We start from the raw sequence: 23491 nt of genomic DNA, 5'->3' as shown, positions 1-23491 counted from the left end.
ACCACCGTCCATCACTGCCACCACCCACCGTCCATTACCACCACCCACCACCACCACCAACACCGTCCACCACCCACCACCTTCACCATCCGTCACCACCACCACCCCCGTCCGCCACCACCACCATCCACCACCTACCACCAACTATTTTACTAGTCTACAGACGTTAAATGCCTTCTATCTACTATGATATGTATGATAGGTAACTAATTTTCAGCTTACCCAGTTTATAAAACAAACAGTATTATATTTTCAGATTACAGACATTCAGACTACATATTCAGTTGCAGACATGACATAAGATGAAATCAGATTAGAGACAGTTTTTGTCTTAAAAAGCAATCAACATGTTAGACATATTGGGTTGTTGAAAGACATACTGTTGACTAACAAAGTCAACAGACTTCACTATCTTCTATTGATTGTCTTACCATTAAAATAAGTGCCACGTGTCACTTCTCATACCACCAGGTGATGTCTCACAAATTAACCAAAAGTCACAATGTGGACAGGCCTTAGCTACACTGTATCCACACAAAATATTATGTTATCACTTGTTATTTTGTCAATATAGTTAGTAATAGGTTCACAAAATATTATGTTATCACTTGTTATTTTGTCAATATAGTTAGTAATAGGTGTCCCATTCTTCTTATTTATGCTTTTTCGATACACGACTTGCTACATTGTTATGAAACTAGCAATTGGGGACTCAGAAAAACAAGTTCTTATACGGGATCATTTTCCCAGCGTGTTGATGCATTTGGAAGACTAGAAACGAAGTCATATTTTAAATAAGCTGGTTTGTTTCGCCAAAACTGTGGAAGATATTAAATCATTGGGGTTTATTTGGATAAAAAATCGTTCGTCTTTCAAAAATTTTTTGTGAAAAGATTGGTATAATTTTATATTGTAATCTTGTTTTTTTTGTTCGGCTTCTAGCTTCTTGCTAGCTGTTTTAATAATTTGCCGTTCAAAAAAAATAAAAAAACTTACATGAAATATTAAACTTCTTAAATATTTGAGCTTACCTTTCAAATCAAAGATTCCAATTAGCATTTGAATTGTACTTATTTTGACCAAAACTTATTTGTTTCAACCTGCTATCCATCTTATAGAAGCTTACAAACAATCAGCAAACCTATGCATAACCACAGCTATATTTGGTAAATTATAAGCTATAGACTAACTAGTAAAACCTTCACTTGAACTGCTCTTATTTGAAACCGTATATATACGAATTTTGACATCCAACAACCACAAGGCATTTAAGATCAACATCACCCAAGCCAAGCCTAGATGCATAACCAGGTCACTTGGCTGCAACTCTCGAATAGCTGATGCTCGGGCTAAATACACGAGACAATGCATCACCATAGCTACATCCTTCACATCATAACTGGAAGAAATAGATCGCAAGAATATCACACAAAACAACTTCAAACCAAATTTACAGTCGAACCATCCACACAATTAAACGAACCAAAAGAAGTTTGTAGTAAATGGTACAGATACAAAGTTTGTAAAGAATGGTAAACAACTCTAGCAGTCACATCCAGATGCCCTCTGTTGACTAGTGCTGCCTACGTCAATGGTGTCCGGCAAGTATCTTCAAAAGTCACAACAAAATCAGACATGTTGGTCAAAACTTGCTACTACAAAATAATGCTCTTTTTGTTGACATGACATAATTTAGACACAAATATAACCAGGTTTTGGGTAAAAATATCTACGTTGTTTAATAAACAGGTCGTGTTCACCTGATTAAAATTAGAATTAGAATTATATATTTTAGAAGGTCAGCCCGTTTGACTTACATTTCTTCCTCTTGACCATTCTTCAAGGCATTCTTAGCAATGACTTGAAAAGCTTCTTCAACATTAATCCCCTCCTTTGCAGATGTTTCAAAATAAGGGATATCCCCTTTCGAGGCACACCAAGCCTTAGCCTTTTTCTCAGAAACCTAATTATCATCATAACCAACCAACCAACAATTTTTAAGCATGCAAAATTAACAAATAAAAACCAGTTTCTCAGCGAAAAACACATACCACTCTACTGTTTCCACCATCTACATCAACCTTGTTGCCCAAAACTATAAACGGAAAATTTTCAGGATCCGACGGGCTTGCCTGCAACAAAAATATATAAAGATTTTACATTCATACAATTGAAACTGATTTGCTAATTATTAGCATACCTGAATAAGGAACTCTTGCCTCCAATTGTTGAGGCTATCAAACGACTTCTGCACATTCACATCATACACAAGAACACAGCAATCTGCACCACGGTAAAAAGCAACTCCAAGGCTCTGAAATCTTTCCTGCCCAGCTGTATCCCAAATCTACAAAAGCAGAAGTTTGACTACATATTTAGGTCAAAATCAACAGATAATTATCGGTTTACGAAAAGATCTATTTACATATGACTATGAGTTGCTTATACGTTTTTACCCCTCTGTTCTCTGTTAGCTGTCTAATAATAATTTTGACTTTTAATGCCGAACAAACCGTTCAGAGTTTAATATTATAAAAGCTTTAAGTTTCTTATAAAAAAAGTCCATAATAACGTCAAACAGTACAACGAAAGAATCGTCGGTAATATGTGGCAGAATGAATTATAAATAAATTATGGCGAAACCGACCCGAACAACTTTTGCAGAATAATCAGCCTTTATAAATATAACTAACCTGCAGAGTGAAAAGCCTATCATCAAATTCCACTTCTTTGGTCAAGAAATCAGCACCAATTGTCGCCTTGTATTGATTGCTAAACTTCTTGTTTACATATCTAAAGTTGAGCTTTAAAGACAACAAAATGTTCTAGGTTCTCATTTTTATTTCATAATTAATATTTTTCGGTTCTGAATGAGCGTTTCAAGTGATTACGACCAGTGTTACAAAAATCGGGATATATTGCCAATAATCAGTGACTAACCGCTAATCAGTACTCTACCCATGCAAGTTCATGTAATCGACCCCAAAAATCGGTCCTTTGGTTTTAACCTGTAAACACAAGTTTTAAGCATCCACATCGGCACGCTTAAGTTTTAAGCAACAAAAGACGATCAAACGAGATTCGAATTGCTGAGGTTTGTAAAATTTCAACAAAAAATGATCAAACGATGGTTCGATGTGCACGCACGTGTGTGTATACAAGTTTGAAAAACAACATATAAATATTCCAATCCCATTAATCTCTAGCCTAGGGATGAGCAAATTCGGTGCTGGTACCAAAATCAGTACCTATTTGTACCGAATCGGTACCAAAGTTTTGAGTTTCGGTATCGGTACGGTGGTATTACCCGAAGTTTACCTTAAATACTGGTCCCGAACCGAAAATTTCAGTACCGCTACCAGTACCAAGAATTTGCGATTTTCGGGATCAAGATTTTTGGTACCGGTAGCGGTACGGTACCGATCTCATCCCTAACCCACTAGCCAGTACCCCACCGCCCAACTAGCGCCTAGCAATCTTAACAGCACAGAATCTACCACAAGTCGGAAAATGAGAATCAAATAATAATATTATCAGTTTTCTTAACCTAATTACTTACACATTAACAGGTAATCAAATAACCTGTATGTGATACATAAAACTAGCCTAATAGATTCAAGTATTTAAGGATACTGATTCATCAAGGATGTTTTTCCAACCCTGCATCATAATCACACAAAAACACCAACAAATTCAGATACTAATAATTAGGGCAAATTGGCAATAACCCAGATTCATAATCGACATTCAAAACAACCCGTAAACCCAAATCAGTTCGATTCGTTAATCGAGCATCGATTGATCAATTTGATCACCAAAGAATTGAATCGAACTTTGTAGATCAAGATTTAAGAATAAAACCCTAATAATATTAAAGTACTGACCCGCTGTCGCCGAGGATGATGACTTTGAGAAGCGTCCGTCTTCGTGAAGGCATCGTAATTGAATCGAGTTGAAGAAGTGAAATTGATGATGATTGAAATGAAAGCAGTGGCAAATGGTCAGAACTCAGAAGAATCTTGAAGTGAATCAGGCTGTCAAGAACCCGGTTGGCATGTGAAGGTTATTGATCGATCAAACAGCCTTTAATCATTGGATTTATTATAAGTTTATTTATTTATTTGTTTTTTTATAATTATTTTTTGATTATATAGTGGCATTTTTGGTATTGGAACTCTCGTCATTCTCAGTCACGACTCACGACTCACGACTCTTACTCTAAAAATCAAAATTACCTTTTCTCACTTATTAGCTTTTTAGTATAAGGCTACACCGTATAGGCGAAGCCAGGTACGAGAAGCAAGTTAAATGAGACTGACAGAGCACTGACTTGCCCTTTTGGTATCGAGAAATAACGGGTTTCTGAAATCTTCTCAATGTGCAATGGTTATATGACTCTTGGCAACATTACATTATATGGGGTGTAGAGGGACGGTAAGTATTTTTATACTTTGTAAACATGTGAGGCTAGAACTTTAGTTAGAGGAAAGAGGAAGAAATTGCATGGTCATAAGTATACGTTATTATGAATATGGTTGTGCTACACGCATCCTCTTTTATCTTATTTTTACTTGTAAATTTGCCTTCTAGTTTTTAGATAATTACAACTAAAATTGTCCTTTTATTTGCTTTTCACTTGACATAGATAATTCTATCATGTAAGTTTGTTGCTCGTTAAGACCAAGGCGGTCAATAACTTCTGTTTGGGTGAGTTGAACTTTTCGTTCTTTATGTCTGCATCAAATTTCATGTCACGTCCTTTAAGTAATATAATTTCAAACGCTGTCATTTACATTTTAGTTTTAAACAGATGTCGTCCTTTTGTCCTAATCTTGATAGTTTTCTTGGTTAAGTTTAAAATTGTGAATTGAACTGAGGGGCTAAGAATCACATAATCATCATCAAATTGATGTTAGTTAGCGATCTTATTATGTTTGCATCCAAAACTTTTTCATATAGAAAACGCGTCCCGCACATCATCAAATTGATGTTAGTTAGCGATCTTATTATGTTTGCATCCAAAACTTTTTCATATAGAAAACGCGTCCCGCACTCCCGCCACAACACGTTGGATGCTATTAATAGTTTTGAAATAATTAGGTCTATGTATGCTTTAGAATCAATGAAATCTAAGTATTTTTATACAGTGTTTGTTTTAATATATAATTATGAGTACTCCAATGGGCACTCAACATCACCAACCATTTCAATTTGATCCATTGTGATTGACTCATACAAATACAACGTATGATTGCAAAATGATTGTAACTTGGTTAACTAACACATTCTACTACACATTATTCAGATTTAGTTAGTTCGTACGTGACTTTAACATGACAATACTTTTGGTTAACTAACCCTCTTCACCACGCTTGGTCTTAAAATGAAGGTACCATATTTAAACCTGAGTAATGAAGGAGTTCAGAATTAGTGATGTAAGTAGAGTATAATTAACATTTATCATTAAAAATTACTTTACCCAAATTTACTGTTAAAAAATATTTAAGGTGACTTTTTTTTTTGAACGACCAACGAAAGCAAAACTTTATTAAAAACATACCAAGCAACTGACCCGAGTACACCCAACAAAACAACCACGGAACATTTATAAAATATGCCTTGAACCTACACCAATCCTCCCAAGACAAGCTAGACCTACCCGACCTATTCTTAACCCAAGATATCCGAGTGCTTTTATATTCCCCACCACGATTTCCACCGTAACCGCCTTGCCATTAAACACCATGTCATTTCGCGCATTCCATGTGCACCACAACAACACCGGACTGACCGCGTGAAACAATCGTTTTGAGTTGGCACTAAACATTTGGTTTAATTACATTTACGCATCACGTCCACTTACGACCCGCGATATATATACACAGAGAAGAGAAGACTCATTTCAACCTCCATACCGACACAGGAGACCCAGATCTGAATCACCGTTGCAACCAAAACCTCTAATCCTCCTTCCGTAATGGCTCAGTACGTGAAGAAAGACGATGATCTCGACGAAGAAGGTACTATTTTCAATCATTACAAATATTCTGTCCATTTCACCCTTCATTCCGTAGTTCTCTTAATTTAGGTTTAGATCTACATTGCTGATAATTAGCTCGTGAATGTGATTTCACTTCAACTCTATTGGACTTGTTAGGTCAATCGATCTGATTGTTAGTCATGGTGATGCTGTTGACAGATTAGGTTTTCGTAATTTTTGTTATCATTTTAGATCTAGATTGTAGTGTGAATCAGCTTTGCTAAAGCTGATTTGTCAGATCATGATGTCAATGGATCTGGTATGTTTGATGGAGCTTTAGTAGAGTATGTAGTTTATTATGATTTTCAACGGTTTATGAAGTACTCTGCACAACTGACTCTGTTTGATGGAGGAGCAAATGTAACCGTTAACTGATTTGAGCTTCTGATTACTGCACATTGGTTATCAATGTGAGACTATGAGTTATGGGAGGGGTGAAAAGGCCAAGGTGAAAGGGGAAAATCTTGACACTTAAGCGAAGAGGTTATGGGAGGGTGTTGATATATGATAGCGTATATGTTTAGTTAGCGCATAAGTAGCGGGTATGTTTGGTTAGCGCATAAGTCGTGTTTGTCTATAAATACTTGCTTGTAATCACTTTTAGAACTTGAATGAGAATCATGATTTGAATTTTACAGAGGGGTGAGTGAAAGAGGCAAAATAATCATTGGGTGGAGTGAGTTGTAGATGTGTTATTGGTTCTTTTTTAGTTTATTAATAATAAAAAAAAGAATCAGAGCATGCTACATGGCCGCCATCCCAACAGCGCTTGCCCCCTTTCACGCCCTGTAACACTTGGTTTAAGAATAAATAGTGCATCTTTTCTGGCATTGACTAAAATATATAGACTGAATGAAGACATAATATTTTAGTACCTTAATAATCACTGTACTTTCATGTATGCTTGTTGCAATTTAATGAGGTTTATTTGTAATGACTCGTGTGCAGCTGAGTATTCTCCCTTTTCTGGAATTGATAAAGGAGCGGTTCTTCAGGAAGCTAGGTGCTTTAATGATGCTCAGATCGATTCAAGGAGGTGCTCCCAGGTGCTTGTTCTCCTTTGACATCCGATCTGTGCTACATAGTATTTTGATCCAACAGATTACATATCATATTCTTATTTCTGTTGCAGGTTATTACAAAGCTGCTTTATCTTCTGAATCAAGGGGAAACTTTCACTAAGGTTAGATCCTGTTTCATAGACTGTTGGGAAAGACAACAGTAACTTTATGCAGACATATAAATGGTTTCATTATTTTAATGCATGCCCTGTAAGAGAGAAACTAGCTTCTAGGCTTATTTCCAGTTGGTATATGTTAAATATTTGTCATTATCTCTCATTCGAAGCAGATAGGCAAGCCTTTATATGCCTGGTTTTGAATTTTGTGTTTATGCGTGTCAGTATGTTTGTTGTTGTATGTGGTTTATAGAAGTGTTCCAAGTCTGCAAGAGTAATTTTCTTTGAGTTGTGTATATGTATTGCCTTTCATGTGCATAATATTATTCGGGTTGATGCTTTTGATCTTGTTTAACATTGTCTTGATATTCTAGTACCTTATTATCGGTTCATTTATGCAGACTGAAGCTACAGAAGTGTTCTTTTCAGTAACAAAACTTTTCCAAGCTAAAGATACTGGTTTAAGAAGAATGACTTATTTGATTATCAAGGAACTCTCCCCTTCTTCAGACGAGGTCTCAAATAATAATCTTATCTCTATAATCGTTTATGAATTTTTTTATCTTATGTTTGATAACATGGTGAATTTTTTTATGCGTGCTAGGTTATTATTGTCACAAGTTCCCTTATGAAAGACATGAATAGCAAGACAGATGTGTACCGTGCAAATGCTATTCGTGTTCTCTGTCGCATAACAGATGGAACACTTCTTACTCAAATTGAGAGATACTTAAAACAAGCTATTGTTGATAAAAATCCTGTGGTAGCTAGTGCAGCGCTAGTTAGTGGTATCCATTTGCTTCAGGTATAACTTACTGTTTGAATATTTACATTAGCTTGTCTAATTATTGTGTTAAAAGTTAAAACTCTAATTATATTATATCCTTGAATCTTAGACGAACCCAGAGATTGTGAAAAGATGGAGCAATGAGGTACAAGAAGCAGTTCAATCGAGGGCTGCACTTGTACAGTTTCATGCACTTGCTTTGCTGCAACAGGTATGACAGTTGATTGTTGCAGATTGTAATTTTTATGTCTCACAAGCTTATGAATGATTTTGATGTTCCTATTGAGATGATTTTCATGCTGTCTAGGCCTGTAAACAAACCGAACAAACACTAATGACGTATGCTTGTGTTTGTTTGCTTAACTTTAACCGAACAAACGATTGAACAAAAACAGTTAAACAGATAGGGTTTTTGTGTTCATGTTCGTATGCTAAGAAAATGAACTCGTTCATGTTCGTTTATGTTCTCTTGTTTATGGTGTAAATGAACGGTTCACAAATGTAAACAAACATAAACAAACGAAAATAACTGAACATAGAGGAACATATATAAACGAACATTACTGAGCAAACACAAAGTAGAAGTAAATGTGAATATTAATATGTTGGGTGGTTGGGCCTAAAAAAGTAATAGAACTAGACTAAATTGTAATGAGTTATTATAATTAAATAAAACTCGACTAAATTGTAATGGGCCTAACAATAAATGAATACATAAATAAACAAACGCAAACTAACAAACATAAATGAACGTAAACCAACAAACATAAATGAATGAGCGAGACATGTGTTCATGTTCGTTCCTTTATTAAATAAACAAACATAAATGAACTTCCCGCTGAACGGTTTACTAAACGTTCGATTCATTTACAGGCCTAATACAGTCAGTTACAAATGTACCTCTCTGGGTTCACTCAGTGTAAAGTGGATATGAGAAATATTTCTAGTCACACTATTGCTTAATCAAAACCGATCTATTTGCAGATAAGACAAAATGACCGGTTAGCTGTGAGCAAATTAGTGACCAGTCTGACAAAGGGCACTGTTCGTTCACCTTTGGCCCAGTGCCTGTTGATCCGCTACACCAGCCAGGTACTTGTGTTTTTTTGTATTTGTGTGTGTGCGTGTGTGTGTATATATATGTATATGTAGGGCTGTAGCTATTTGTGCAATTCATGCAAGATTTGAATTGCCAACACATAAACACTTTTGTTCAGGTTATTAGGGAGTCAAGCATGAACGGTCAAAATGGGGACCGTCCATTTTATGACTATTTGGAAGGATGCCTTCGCCACAAATCAGAAATGGTCATTTTTGAAGCCGCAAGGGCAATAACGGAATTAAGTGGTGTTACAAGCCGAGAGTTGACTCCTGCAATTACTGTTCTTCAGCTCTTCTTAAGTTCATCCAAGCCAGTACTTCGGTTTGCTGCTGTTCGAACACTAAACAAGGTTATTTTTTTAACCTGTAAACTGAAGCTAACTGTTTTAGTTTCATGATAAATAATGATAATTAATAATTGTTATCTTGTTCAGGTGGCAATGACTCATCCAATGGCTGTAACTACTTGTAACATAGATATGGAGAGCTTGATTTCAGATCAAAATAGAAGTATTGCAACTCTTGCTATTACTACACTCCTGAAAACAGGCAATGAATCGGGTGTTGACCGTTTGATGAAACAAATTACCAGCTTCATGTCTGACATTGCTGATGAGTTCAAGATTGTTGTGGTTGATGCAATTCGATCATTGTGTTTAAAGTTCCCACTTAAGTTCAGAACATTGTGAGTGTCTCTGACTCTATTCAACTTTATTCCTTATAATATTTAAGTTGAGAAGTTACACATGACTGTTTCCCGGTTTACCTTAATTTTAATTTTGCATTTTAGGATGAATTTTTTGAGCAACATCCTAAGGGAGGAAGGTGGATTTGAGTACAAGAAAGCAATCGTTGATTCGATTGTAACTATTATATCAGATATCCCAGATGCAAAAGAGACCGGCCTTCTTCATCTGTGTGAATTCATTGAGGACTGTGAATTCACATATCTTTCAACACAGGTCAAACATGATCTTTGTTTTATTTTTCTTGTTAATTTTCTTAAAAGATGGTTATGAATGGGTACTTTTGGGTTACATTTAATTTTTTATGGTAAATTAGAAAGAGGCAGTTTAAAAGTATAAACGGTCAAAAGTCAGCCAACATGAGATAAAGTGATAAACCTTCCTAAATCACTTCATAAGAAAATAGATTTTTATTTAAATACTATAGTTTTTATAATCGTATTTCACACACACACACACACACAAGGGACCTTTGCAGAAGAATTTTTTTTTCCAAGAACCAAAAGAGCAAAATAATCGATTCATATTTTCAATTTTGTACAAAATTTTAAAAGTACAAGAAAATGATTAAAAATGCAATGTTTATTCATCTCTTCAAACATCCTAAGAAATATATGTTATGTTGTGGTCTCCGATCCATCATGGGTCGAGTCCGGTTTAGACGAATAGACAGAATTAGGAGATTAAGCTGTTTGAGTTTTGGCCAAGCCCAAAAGATCTAATCAGGCCCAGTTTAGTTAAAGGGTTAAACCCTAATTGTCTAGTCTATATATTCTCTCCTGTACTTGTAAGTTGGTATCACTCAATAATAAGAAAACCCTAGTTATCGACAGTGGACGTAGGTCATACACCGTGACCAAACCACTTAAATCCTTGTGTCTCTTTCGTTTATTCTTTCGGTTTTACTATTGTATTCGTGTTTGTGTGTGACTCAGAACCTAACAATTGGCATAAGAGCCTGGTTCTCGATTATACACACAGTTCCGCCGCCGCTGCTCCGCTGCTACAGTTCCACCGCCGCTGCTACAGTACCGCTGCCGCTGCTACAGTACCGCCGCTGCTACAGTACCGCCGCCGCCGCTACAGTACCGCCGCCGCCGCTACAGTTCCGCCGCCGCTGATTATAGTTCCGCAGCTGCTGGTTCGTTTTTTCTGATCAGTTTCCAGTCCTTTTATTCCTTGGGTAGTTTGGTTGTTTGCTGTAATCAAAACTCAGTTTGGATAATGGCTGAGGACGGAAAGATCAAGATTGAGAAGTTTGATGGTCAGGATTTTGGATGGTGGAAAATGCAAATTGAGGATTTGCTATGTCAGAAAGACTTAATGGAAGCACTAGAAGAGAGGAAACCGGAAAGTATGAAAGATGATGAGTGGAAGGTACTTGACAGAAAAGCCATAGCTGTTATTAGACTCTCACTAGCTAAGAATGTGGCATTCAATATTGTAAATGAAACTACCACGTATGGTCTTATGAAAGCCTTGTCAAATATGTATGAAAAGCCTTCTGCATCAAACAAGGTATTTCTGATTAGACAGCTAGTTAACACCAGAATGAAGGAAGGGGCATCTGTTACCTCTCATGTTAATGACTTCAACACTATTATTTCTCGTTTGTCTTCTGTTGATATCAAGTTTGATGATGAAGTTCAAGCGTTACTCTTGTTATCCTCGTTACCCGAAAGTTGGTCAGGGACTGTTACTGCAGTTAGTAGTTCTTCTGAGAATACTAAGCTTACTTTTGAAGGAGTCCGGGATTTGATTTTAGGGGAGGACATAAGAAGGAATTCTGGTGAGACATCTAGTTCTATATTGAGCACCGAAGGGAGAGGTAGGAGAAGAGAGAAAGGTAATGGCAGGGGTAGGTCAAAGTCTAGAAGAAGTCAGTCAAAGCCCAGAAAAGACATTGAGTGTTGGAATTGCAAAGAAATGGGGCATTTCAGAAACCAATGCCCTAACCCCTCAATTTCAAAAGAAAAGAAAGAATCTAAGAAGGAAGTTAATCTGGCCACCGGTTCAGATGATTCAGAAGGTTCAGAAGAGACTCTTATCTGCTGTGTTGAAGAATCAACAGATTCATGGATTATGGATTCTGGTGCATCTTTTCATGCCACTTATAGCACGAAGAAGATGAAGAATCTCCGAACAGGTAATTTTGATAAAGTTCGTTTGGCTAATAATCATGTTGTTGATATCACGGGGATGGGGGATATTGAACTAAAAACTTCATTGGGCACCTCATGGACTCTAAAGGATGTTCGGGTCGTTCTTAGCCTTAGAAGAAAGCTAATTTCTGTTGGGCAGTTAGATGACCAAGGATATGATGTTATGTTTGGTGGGGGTCAATGGAAAGTTGTGAAAGGGAATCTTGTGATCGCCAGAGGTAAAAAGAAGGGCACTTTATACATGGTTGAAATTCCAGCTGATGGGGTAAATGCAGTGACCAGTGGACCGAGTCAGTCTAGTTTGTGGCACCAACGACTCGGCCACATGAGCGAAAAAGGGATGAAAATGCTCGTTGCTAGAGGAAAAATTCCAGAACTGAAGAAGGTTGAATCTGAATTTTGTGAACCATGTGTTTTCGGTAAAAAGAAGAAAGTATCTTTTGTGAAGACCGGAAAACAACCGAAAGCTCAGAAATTGGAGCTTATTCACTCTGACGTCTATGGACCAACTTCAGTCTCTTCTTTGGGAGGATCGCACTATTATGTCACCTTCATTGATGATTCGACACGCAAGGTATGGGTTTACTTTCTTAAAAATAAATCTGATGTTTTTGATAATTTTAAGAAATGAAAAACTGCTGTTGAATTGGAAACTGATTTGAAGGTGAAATGCTTGAAGTCGGATAACGGTGGTGAATACGTTAGCAAAGAATTCCGTGATTATTGTGAAGAGTACGGTATTCGGATGATCTTTACAGTCCCTGGCACTCCTCAACAAAATGGAGTGGCAGAACGAATGAACAGGTTGTTAAATGAAAGGGCAAGAAGTATGAGACTTAATGCCGGGCTTCCAAAGACGTTCTGGGCAGATGCAGTTAACACTGCAGCTTATTTAATTAACCGGGGATTGTCAGTACCGTTGGGTTTCAAGACACCAGAAGAAGAGTGGAAAGGTAAAGCTGCAGATTATAAGCATTTGAAAGTCTTTGGGTGTAGCGCTTATGATCTAGTGAAAAATGACAAGCTTGATGCTAAAGCTAAAAAATATGTTTTCATTGGATATGGGTCAAACGAAATGGGCTACAGGCTTTGGGATTTAGAAAGCAGAAAAGTAGTCAGAAGCAAGCATGCAACTTTTAATGAGGCTGAGTTATACAAAGATAGAAACACTTCAAAATCAAGGGTTCAGAAAGAGCAGGTTGAATATGAAATTGATGCTCAGAAAAAGACAGTTGAGTCAGCTACCGAACTCGAGACAGAAACTGAAGAAACCACAGTTCCTGAATTTGAAGATGATGATATTGGTGGAAATGAAGAGTCAGAGGGAGTCTCTGACAGTGGGAGTTCAGAGTCTGAGGATGAACAGTCTCCACAAGAACCTGACCTGCCTCAGCACTGGGTTAGGAGGTCCACCAGAGTTTCTAAACAGCCGGTACGTTACAAACCTTCAGTTAATTATCTCCTTTTAACTGAAAATGGTGAGCCAGAGAGTTATTATGAAGCACTTAAGTTGAAAGATTCGCTCCAGTGGGAGCATGCTATTAAGGAGGAAATGAACTCTTTGAGTAAAAACCAGACATGGGTTTTAACCAAGTTTCCACCAGATAAAAGAGTTCTACAGAATAAATGGGTCTATAGAGTCAAGGAAGAACATGATGGGTCTAAACGATACAAAGCTCGTTTAGTGGTCAAGGGTTTCCAGCAAAAGAAGGGAATTGATTATAATGAAATATTCTCTCCAGTTGTAAAGATGACCACCATCAGATTGATCTTAAGTATTGTTGCTGCAGAAAATTTACATCTAGAGCAATTAGATGTTAAGACAGCATTTTTACATGGTGATCTTGACGAGGAGATCTATATGGCACAACCTGAGGGATTTCAGGTTGCCGGGAAAGAAAAATGGGTCTGCAAATTGAAGAAAAGCTTGTATGGTCTGAAGCAGGCACCTAGGCAATGGTACCTAAAGTTTGATGATTTTATGGTGAGAACTGGGTACAAGAAATGCGAGGCCGACCATTGCTGCTACTTAAAGAAGTTTAAAGGCTCATATATCATTCTACTTCTTTATGTAGATGATATGTTAATTGCAGGATCTGATATGAAGGAGATTCGCAAGTTGAAGAAACAGTTGTCTGATGAATTTGAGATGAAAGATCTTGGTCCAGCCAAACAGATTTTGCGAATGAGTATATCCAGAAAGAAAGATGGCTCCATAACACTATCCCAAGAGAAATACATAGGGATAGTGTTAGAAAGATTTAGGATGAATGATGAGAAGACTAAACCGAGAAACACACCTTTGGGAAGTCATTTCAAACTTACCAAAGACCAGTCTCCCAGAACAGAGGAAGAAAGAACAGAGATGGCTAAAGTTCCGTATGCATCTGCTGTTGGCAGTCTCATGTACGCCATAGTTTGTACACGGCCAGACATTGCTCATGCTGTCGGGGTAGTTAGTCGTTTTATGTCGGATCCGGGAAAGGAACATTGGGAAGCGGTGAAATGGTTACTCAGATACTTAAAGGGTACTTCCAGTTTGGGGTTATGTTTTAAGGGGAAGGATACAATTCTCAGGGGTTATTCAGATGCTGATCTGGGTGGATGTAAGAAGACGTTTAAAAGCACTACCGGTTATGTTTTCACAGTTGGGGGAACAGCAGTATGTTGGATGTCCAGACTTCAGAAAAGTGTTGCTTTATCAACCACTGAGGCAGAATATATGGCAGCAGCCAAAGCAAGTAAAGAATTAGTATGGTTGAGAACTTTTCTTGAAGAGTTGGGAAAGAAACAGGCAGAGTTTTTCTTATATTGTGACAATGAGAGTGCAGTGAAACTTGCGAAGAATTCAGTCTATCATTCGAAGACTAAGCACATCGGAAGGAGATATCACTTTGTCAGAGATTTGATCAGTGATGGTGTTTTCAGTTTGAAAAATATCTCAGGTGCTAAGAATCCAGCAGATATGTTCACCAAGCCGGTGATGCTGGATAAGCTGAAGCTGTGCAGAGCTTCAGCAGGCCTTTAGGAATAATGTTGAGAGGCGAAGGGTAACTAGGAGGTGCAAAACCAGATGGGTTTTATTTTACATGTACAAGGCAATGCAGGTGAAGACATTTTACGTCTCCAAATGGGAGCAGGTTGAAATGTTTGACGCATCCAAGTGGTGGTTTAGAGAAGATGTCTCGAAGCCCAAGTGGGAGATTGTTATGTTGTGGTCTCCGATCCATCATGGGTCGAGTCCGGTTTAGACGAATAGACAGAATTAGGAGATTAAGCTGTTTGAGTTTTGGCCAAGCCCAAAAGATCTAATCAGGCCCAGTTTAGTTAAAGGGTTAAACCCTAATTGTCTAGTCTATATATTCTCTCCTGTACTTGTAAGTTGGTATCACTCAATAATAAGAAAACCCTAGTTATCGACAGTGGACGTAGGTCATACACCGTGACCGAACCACTTAAATCCTTGTGTCTCTTTCGTTTATTCTTTCGGTTTTACTATTGTATTCGTGTTTGTGTGTGACTCCGAACCTAACAATATATAACCAAAATTCAGTTATATATAGAACTTACACTGTTACACATGTGTAAATCATGTGTAGGTATATTTCTTACACATAACCTACAAATGTTTAGGTAAACGTTTAAAATTGAAAAAAAAAAACATAAACAAATTAGTTTAATGGTTTTTTTATGTGCATAACATAAACTTGTATCTAAGAAGTTAAAAGGGTTTAAAAATATGAATCATTGATAGAAAAAAATTAACGATTTAGGTTTGTTCTTTTTGTTCTCGCAAAAATCTAGTCTTTTGGAATGAACCTCTCCAAATATATAAAATAAATTAAAAAATTTGTACAGGAAGTGTTTCCGGTCAACCTAACACATACCAAAACTAACCCCCTTTGATTCGTTACCAAACCCTTTCATTTTACCAAGTATCTTAGCATTCGAGTATTTCCATCTACCATTACTAAACTTGTTTACTATGTGCACACTAGATTCTGCATTTTCTAGGTATCGAGGGACCAAAGACGTCTGACCCCAGCAAATACATACGGTATATTTATAACCGTGTCATACTTGAAAATGCAACTGTCCGAGCCAGTGCAGTGAGCACTTTAGCTAAGTTTGGTGCTATGGTTGACTCATTAAAGGTCACTAATTTCCATTTCTTTTACAATTTACTAATACTTAGTGACACAACTCCTCATATTGACCTACAATTTTATTGTGCTGCAGCCACGCATATTTGTTTTGTTGAGGCGCTGTTTATATGATAATGATGATGAGGTCAGTGGTAAACTTAGTTTTAATATTCATTTCCAGCACATGCATGTTGACCCGTTTGACTTTATATGTAGGTTCGTGACAGGGCTACACTATATTTAAATACAATTGGAGGTGATGGTTCGGTTGTTGAAACAGATAAAGATGTAAAAGGGTTTCTCTTTGGGCGATTGGATCTGCCACTAGCCAACCTGGAGGCTAGTTTGAAGAACTATGTAGGGCCCGCATGTGTGATTTTGTTATGATTTTGTCGGCTTTGTCATTTTGTGTAATTGTTTGTTTGCTTGTCAATGCAGGAACCATCAGAAGAACCATTTGATATCAATTCTGTACCAAAGGAGACTAAGGCTCAGCCATTTGCCGAGAAAAAATCTGCTGCTAAAAAGCCTACTGGCCTCGGTGCTCCTCCAGTGGCCCCCACTTCAACTGCTGACAGTTATGAGAAGTTACTATTGTCAATTCCAGAGTTCTCATCTTTTGGAAAGCTTTTCAAGGTTTTTGATGGCAAAGTCATTTAATACATATACACACATGCACACATACCTATACATACACATGTCAGTTCTATAAATAACTAAGTTAGAATTGTAACTATGTTCCATTTTTGTCAACAGTCCTCCGCGCCAGTAGAACTCACTGAATCAGAAACCGAGTACGAAGTCAACGTAGTCAAACACATATTCGATCAGCATGTTGTGTTCCAGTACAACTGTACCAACACAATTCCAGAGCAGTTACTAGAAGATGTAAGCTCTCATTTAATTTAACAGTTTTTATATTTCAAATTAAGTACATAAATTCCCCGGGTTAACAATATGTCTTGGTTTTAGGTTACCATTGTTGTGGATGCTTCAGAAGCCGAAGAATTTGAAGAAGTGGCAACCAAGCCATTAAAATCATTACCGTATGGTACCCCGGGACAAACATTTGTTGCGTTTGAGAAACCTGAAGGCGTTCCGGCTGTTGGAAAATTCAGTAACGTCTTGAGGTTTATTGTGAAAGAGGTGGTTATAGCTACTGATTTTTTTTTGTATTTAATTAAAAATATGTTGATTATTTAATTTATTTTGATTTAAATTGTAGGTTGATCCCTCCACTGGTGAGGCTGAAGATGGCGTGGAAGATGAATACCAGCTGGAGGAATTTGAGGTTGTTGCAGCTGACTATATGCTTAAAGTTGGGGTTTCAAATTTCAGGAATGCATGGGAAAGTTTGGGCCCAGATTTTGAGCGGGTCGATGAGTATGGGCTTGGCCCAAGGGAAAGCTTGAAAGAAGCAGTTAGTGCTGTTATTAACCTTCTTGGCATGCAACCTTGTGAGGTAACTTTATTAAAATTTGACATTTTAAAAAACTTTAGAAATGTTAGGGAATCGAATAACAAGTGAACCGCTCAGCTGATTGTTCATTTATTTTAACGAACGAACATGAACTGACATTTTTGTTCATAAATAACTTTGGTAAATAATTGTATATTGATTGTAATTGATTGTATATGATATGAATGCAATATAGAACTATATATAGATATTGTACATTCTACTAGGGCCGGCTATAATAGTTATAGGGCCGGGCCTATTCTAGCTAACCTATATTGTCTAATACTCCTCCTCAAGCTAAGGCCGGGACTGGACTTTCAGCTTGGACTTCAAAAAGAGAAAGCGATCAGATGGTAAAGGTTTTGTGAACACATCAGCAATCTGATCTCGTGTGGAAATAAATTGGACAGATAACTTCTTTTGAGCAACCTTCTCTCAAACGAAATGATAGTCTACTTCTACATGCTTTGTTCTGGCATGCAACACCGGATTAGCGGATAAGTAAGTGGCCCCAAAATTGTCACACCATAAAGTTGGAGTCATCTTCATAGGAATACAAAGTTCTGTTAGAATTGTCTCAAGCCAAGTCACTTCGACAACCGTATTAGCCAGGGCCTTGTATTCTGCCTCAGTAGACGACCGAGAAACAATCTTTTGTTTTCTGGCTGACCAAGAAACAAGATTTGATCCAAGATAGATAGCATATCCCCCCGTGGAGCGACGGTCATCTGGACAACCAGCCCAGTCTGAATCAGAAAAGGTTGTTAAGCTGTGAGTATCCGTGTAGGCATGCAGGACAGTATGTGAGGAACTGGAAATTAAAAGCCCATGGTGAGATGTCCCGTGTAAATAGCGTAAGATACGCTTAACAGCAGACCAGTGATTTTCAGTGGGAGAATGCATAAACTGACAAACTTTGTTAACCGCATAAGTAATATCTGGTCGAGAGAGTGTAACATACTGTAATGCCCCAACCATCTGTCTGTATCTAGCCGGGTTAGCAAAAGGAGAGCTATCACCAAGGGAAAGGAGGCGCTGGTAGTGCAAGGAAAGGTAACCGGTGTGGACCGAGAGAGATTTGCACGTGTCAGCATTTCTGTAATGTACTTCTTTTGAGAGAGAATAATATTAGACCCATTACGAACCACTTCAATACCCAAAAAGTAAGACAAAGGTCCCATGTCTTGGATAGCAAATGTGACTGAGACACCGAACAATGTGATCAATGGCACGACTGTTATTTCCTGTCAAAATAATGTCGTCAACGTAGACCAGCATGTACAAAAGTATCCCTCTATGTGTATAGATAAATAAGGAGGGGTCAGTTTTAGAACCCCTGAAGCCGAGACCAGTCAAGACAGCCGAGAGCCTTTCAAACCATGCTCGAGGAGCCTGTTTAAGACCATATAGAGACTTATGTAAGAGACACATGATTCGGCTTCTTAGGATCAACAAATCCTTCTGGTTGTTTCAGATAAACGGTTTCCTTTAGATCCCCATGTAAAAACGCATTCTGAACATCAAGTTGTGTTAGGGACCACCCCTTTGTAACAGCTAGGGAAAGAACAACCCTAATGGTAGTAGCCTTGACCACTGGACTGAAGGTTTCAGTATAATCTAGACCTGCCTGTTGGTTGAAACCTTTAGCAACCAGGCGTGCCTTGTAGCGCTTGATTGCCCCATTTTGATCCCGTTTGACTTTGTACACCCATTTGCAGTCAACAATATTTGTGTTAGGAGCACGAGGAACCAAAGACCACGTACCATTTCGAATAAGCGCAGAGTATTCATCTGCCATAGCCTTGCGCCAATGAAATTCTTTGTTGGCAACGGTAAACGAAGCTGGTTCAATGTCAGGGAAGCGGTTGAGGTATGAAAGGCGGTAGGTTTATAAGGGTTGGTTGGTTTAGGGTTGGGACGTAGGTTTGGTGGGCGTTGACGAGATGTAGTTGAACGGTTTGGGTTTGTTGTGGGGGTGCGTCAGACGGTGTAGAGGTTGTGGGTTCGGGAGGGTCGGAGTAGCAGTCAAAGGCTGGAAGGGAGGATGTTGGGTTTTGTTTGGGCCGGCGGGAGTAGGTAGTAGCGGAATGATTTGTGTTTGAGGTGGGCTGCTGGTGTGGAGTGGGCTGCTGGTATAGTAGTGGGTTGTGGTGTGATAGTGGGTGGTGGTGATTGTGGAGCAGAAGGTGCTGGTGACAACTCAGTTTGTAAGGGAATGGAGCTGGTAGGGTAAAAGGAAACATAAGGATCGTTTTGTGAAGGTTTAAGTGAGTGATTGGTTAGGGCGACATGAAAAGGAAAAATTGTTTCTTGGAACCGAACATGACGGGCAATGTAAAAGCGTTCGGTAATGGGATCAAAGCAACGATATCCATGATGAGAAGTGCTATAACCAAGAAAGATACATGGTGTAGAACGGAAATCCATTTTATGAGGATTGTAGGGGCGAAGATACGGGAAGCATTGGCAGCCAAAAACACGAAGGAATGACAAATCAGGTTTGCGTTTGAATAGATGTTCAAACAGAGACTTGCTGGAGTGTGCGAGATGGCATGCGGTTAATCAGGTAGACAGCAGTTTCAAACGCATAATGCCAAAAACGTTGTGGAACTTGTGACTGTGACATTAGTGTTAGACCGGTCTCAACGACGTGACGGTTACGCCGTTCAACAGTACCGTTCTGTTCACTAGTATAGGACAAGAAAGGCAGTGAATAATGCCAATAGAGGCAAAGAAAGATGAAAGGTTTCTGAATTCCCCTTCCCAATCGGATTGAACAATCTTAAGTTTGGTGGAGAATTGTCATTCAGCCATAATGACAAACTGTTTAAAAGTGGCAAAGACATCAGCCTTACGTTTCAAAGGGAACAACCACATAAATTTAGAGAAATGGTCCACACACAAAAGAAAATAGAATAGACATCATAAGAAGTCACGGGGCGGGATCCCAAACATCACAAAACACTAAATCCAAAACATGAGTACTTTTATAATCAGAAGGTAATAAGTGTAGTTTGGAAGATTTTCCGACTAAACAAGAACTACAATTGAAATCAAAAGTCTTGGCAGAAATAGGTAAATGATATTTAGAAAGCATAGTCTTGAATAATTGAGAATGTGGGTGTCCCAATCGTTGATGCCATGTTGTTGTGGTAGCACGAGTTGTTGAAAAAGCAAACTTTGGAATTGGCTGGTTTGATGGAAGTTTGATAGAGTAGAGTCCACCGTCACTTGGACCCGTGAGGAGGGTAATGTGTGTATACTTGTCCATCACAGAAAAAAAAGTGGCATGAAATTCAAAATAAACATGATTATCTTGACAAAATTTTTGGACAGAAAGGAGATTTTTTTTAAGATCGGGTACATGAAGAATATCATTTAGGTAAAAGGTTTTGTTAGGAGAGGTAACTGTTTTGGAGCCAACGTGTAAGATAGGGAGAGGCATACCATTACCAACTTGAAGATTATCCGCACCAAAGTAAGGCTCAGCAGAGTCAAAACCTGACATATCTGGTGCTGCATGACCATTAGAACCTGTGTCCGGGAGCCAGGTTGTAGAAGCCTGTGACCGATAGTCCGCATAATTAGCAGAAGGTTGTCTTGATCTGATTGTGGATGGGTCTCTGTTTGGCATTCAGATGGGACATGTCTGATCCCGCACCTGTTACAAGTTCCATAGACAGTGTTTTGGTTAGATGCCCAACTGAATTGACCTAAATTTCGAGTCCTCTGGCTGCGGTTGTTATTGTTGTTTCGACCACCGCCGCCAGCTCGATTGCCACGACCACGGCTATAATTAAACTGTCCAGCCCTGTTTGTATAGAAGGCTTGAGGCATGGAGTGTTGTGAAGAACCTGGTAGGGGTTGTAATTGAAACCCTAAACGAGCAACCAACTGCTGAATAGCCTTGACTGTTTCACCAGAAGCCGAGGATGAACTTGCTGCAGTTGCAGCCGTGAAGGCTTGGACAGATGTAGGTGCAAAACTCGGCTTTTGTATTAGAAACTCATGATCTTCCAGAAGGCCTGGAAGTTCATTAAAGACAGCTGTGTATTGCCTAGTAAACAAAGTTTGTTTGACGCCATTGTATTCATCGTGAAGACCTGCAACAACCAGCATAACAATGTCTTTGTCTGGCATGGGATGGCCAATGTTTGCAAGGGCATTGGCATATTCTTGTGCCCTAGCAAGATAGGCAGTCGAAGTCTAATCTCCCTTCATCTGGATCTTTAAGAGTTGTCTTCAGGGTAAATTCTCGAGAGGAAGTGTGGGGCATATGCTCGTTCAAGACCGAGCCAAAGATCACGTGAGGTGACTCCTTGAACATGTTGAAAAGAAGTTTCTGGTATTGTGGAGATGATTAGCATACGAACATGGGCATCATTACACAACCATGTTGTATAATCCGAGTTGGGTTGGGTGGATGGTGCTGCTCCTTCCTTGTCCTTGACTTTTCCCCGAAGAGGCTGGGATTGTTGATGGAGGGCAGGGAATGCTTCCATCAACGTAGCCAAAGAGGCTGTGTGTGGTGAGGAAGGGTTGTATCATAAGTTTCCAATGGCCATAGTTTGAAGGAGATAGGGTAAATCCGAATTTGTGAGAGTTATGTGATGTTTTCTCTGCTATGGTGAAGGGAATAAGTTGGTTGTCCATCTTGGAAAGAAATAAGACAGAAGAACTTGAGATGTAGGGTAGGGTGACGGCAGGAAGAACGTACAAAACCCTAGGCTCTGATACCAAAATAACTTTGGTAAATAATTGTATATGATATGAATGCAATATAGAACTATATATAGATATTGTACATTCTACTAGGGCCGGCTATAATAGTTATAGGGCCGGGCCTATTCTAGCTAAACTATATTGTCTAATATTCATTTAATTAAACGCACGGACATGAACACATGTATTGTTCCATCATTTACTTTTGTGAACGTTCCCTTATTGAATATTTTATGGTGTTTATACTTATATATTTGTTTGTGCTCGTTTAGAATATTAACGAATGAACACAAATGATAAAATGACCATGAATGCATTCATTTTCTTAAAAACCGAACGCAAACATGAAAATCCTTCCCTGTAACTTTTCGTGTTTGTTTGGTTGATGTTAGATGTACAAACATGAACAAGAAAATCCGTCTCTGTAAGTGTTCGTGTTCTTTTGGTTAAAATTAAACAAATGAACACAAATAAGAAAATCCGTCCTATTAACTGTTCGTTCGTTTGGTTAAAATTAAACGAATGAACACGAACAAGAAAATCCGTCTTGTAAATGTTGGTGGTGTTCATTTGGTTACAGTTAAACGAACAAACACGAACAAGAAAATTAATCTTTTGCAAGTGTTCATATTTATTTGGTTATAGTTAAACAGATGAACACAGGCAAGAAAAATCGTTCTGTTCGTGTTCGTGTTCATGCTCATTTGGTTAAGTTATGCGAACGAACACGATCAAGAAAATATGTCCCTGTAATTGTTGATGCTTGCTTGGTTAAAAACTTAAATGAGTGAACGCTACATGCCTAAATAATTTTTATATTTCAGGGCACCGAAGTGGTTGCAGCAAACTCGAGATCACACACATGTTTGTTATCAGGTGTATACATAGGCAACGTGAAGGTGGCTGTTCGGTTATCATTTGGAGTGGACAGTGCAAAAGAGGTGGCGATGAAACTTGCTGTTAGATCCGAGGACGCAACTGTAAGTGATGCAATTCATGAGCTAGTAGCCAACTAGTCCTTTATTTGTTTCTATAAAACAGTTTTTCGACATACCTCATTACATTTTGCTTAAAGATATGTATGTATTTGCTTCAACTTCGATTATTGATTATTAAAAGTTTATCCTGAAACTAATAAACCATTTGGAAATG

At 38.3% G+C, this 23491-nt stretch overlaps 2 protein-coding genes across 2 annotated transcripts; one reads left to right on the top strand and one right to left on the bottom strand.

Moving 5' to 3' along the window:
- Nucleotides 1–1424: 1424 nt before the first annotated feature.
- Nucleotides 1425–3993, bottom strand: LOC143589108 (ras-related protein Rab7-like). Its single transcript, XM_077069956.1, has 7 exons — nt 3885–3993; nt 3634–3660; nt 2694–2793; nt 2201–2347; nt 2052–2132; nt 1818–1963; nt 1425–1609 (listed from the first exon to the last, which is right to left on the bottom strand). The coding sequence occupies exons 1-7, from the start codon at nt 3935–3937 to the stop codon at nt 1543–1545; spliced, it is 621 nt and encodes a 206-aa protein (XP_076926071.1). The 5' UTR covers nt 3938–3993; the 3' UTR covers nt 1425–1542.
- A 1938-nt stretch (nt 3994–5931) lies between these two features.
- Nucleotides 5932–23448, top strand: LOC143589104 (coatomer subunit gamma-like). The gene is made up of 18 exons (XM_077069953.1): nt 5932–6020; nt 6989–7086; nt 7173–7223; nt 7619–7732; nt 7822–8022; nt 8114–8215; nt 8989–9096; nt 9222–9455; nt 9540–9790; nt 9896–10067; nt 16012–16167; nt 16253–16303; nt 16375–16515; nt 16597–16794; nt 16915–17046; nt 17131–17304; nt 17384–17620; nt 23164–23448. The coding sequence occupies exons 1-18, from the start codon at nt 5978–5980 to the stop codon at nt 23353–23355; spliced, it is 2655 nt and encodes an 884-aa protein (XP_076926068.1). The 5' UTR covers nt 5932–5977; the 3' UTR covers nt 23356–23448.
- Nucleotides 23449–23491: the final 43 nt, after the last annotated feature.

Source organism: Bidens hawaiensis, unplaced genomic scaffold (genome assembly GCF_021521415.1).
Source record: "Bidens hawaiensis isolate Kalapana, Puna unplaced genomic scaffold, B.hawaiensis_p1.1 tig00037226_1, whole genome shotgun sequence".
NCBI classification, from domain to species: Eukaryota; Viridiplantae; Streptophyta; class Magnoliopsida; order Asterales; family Asteraceae; genus Bidens; species Bidens hawaiensis.
This window is presented reverse-complemented; position numbering and strand designations above follow the sequence as displayed.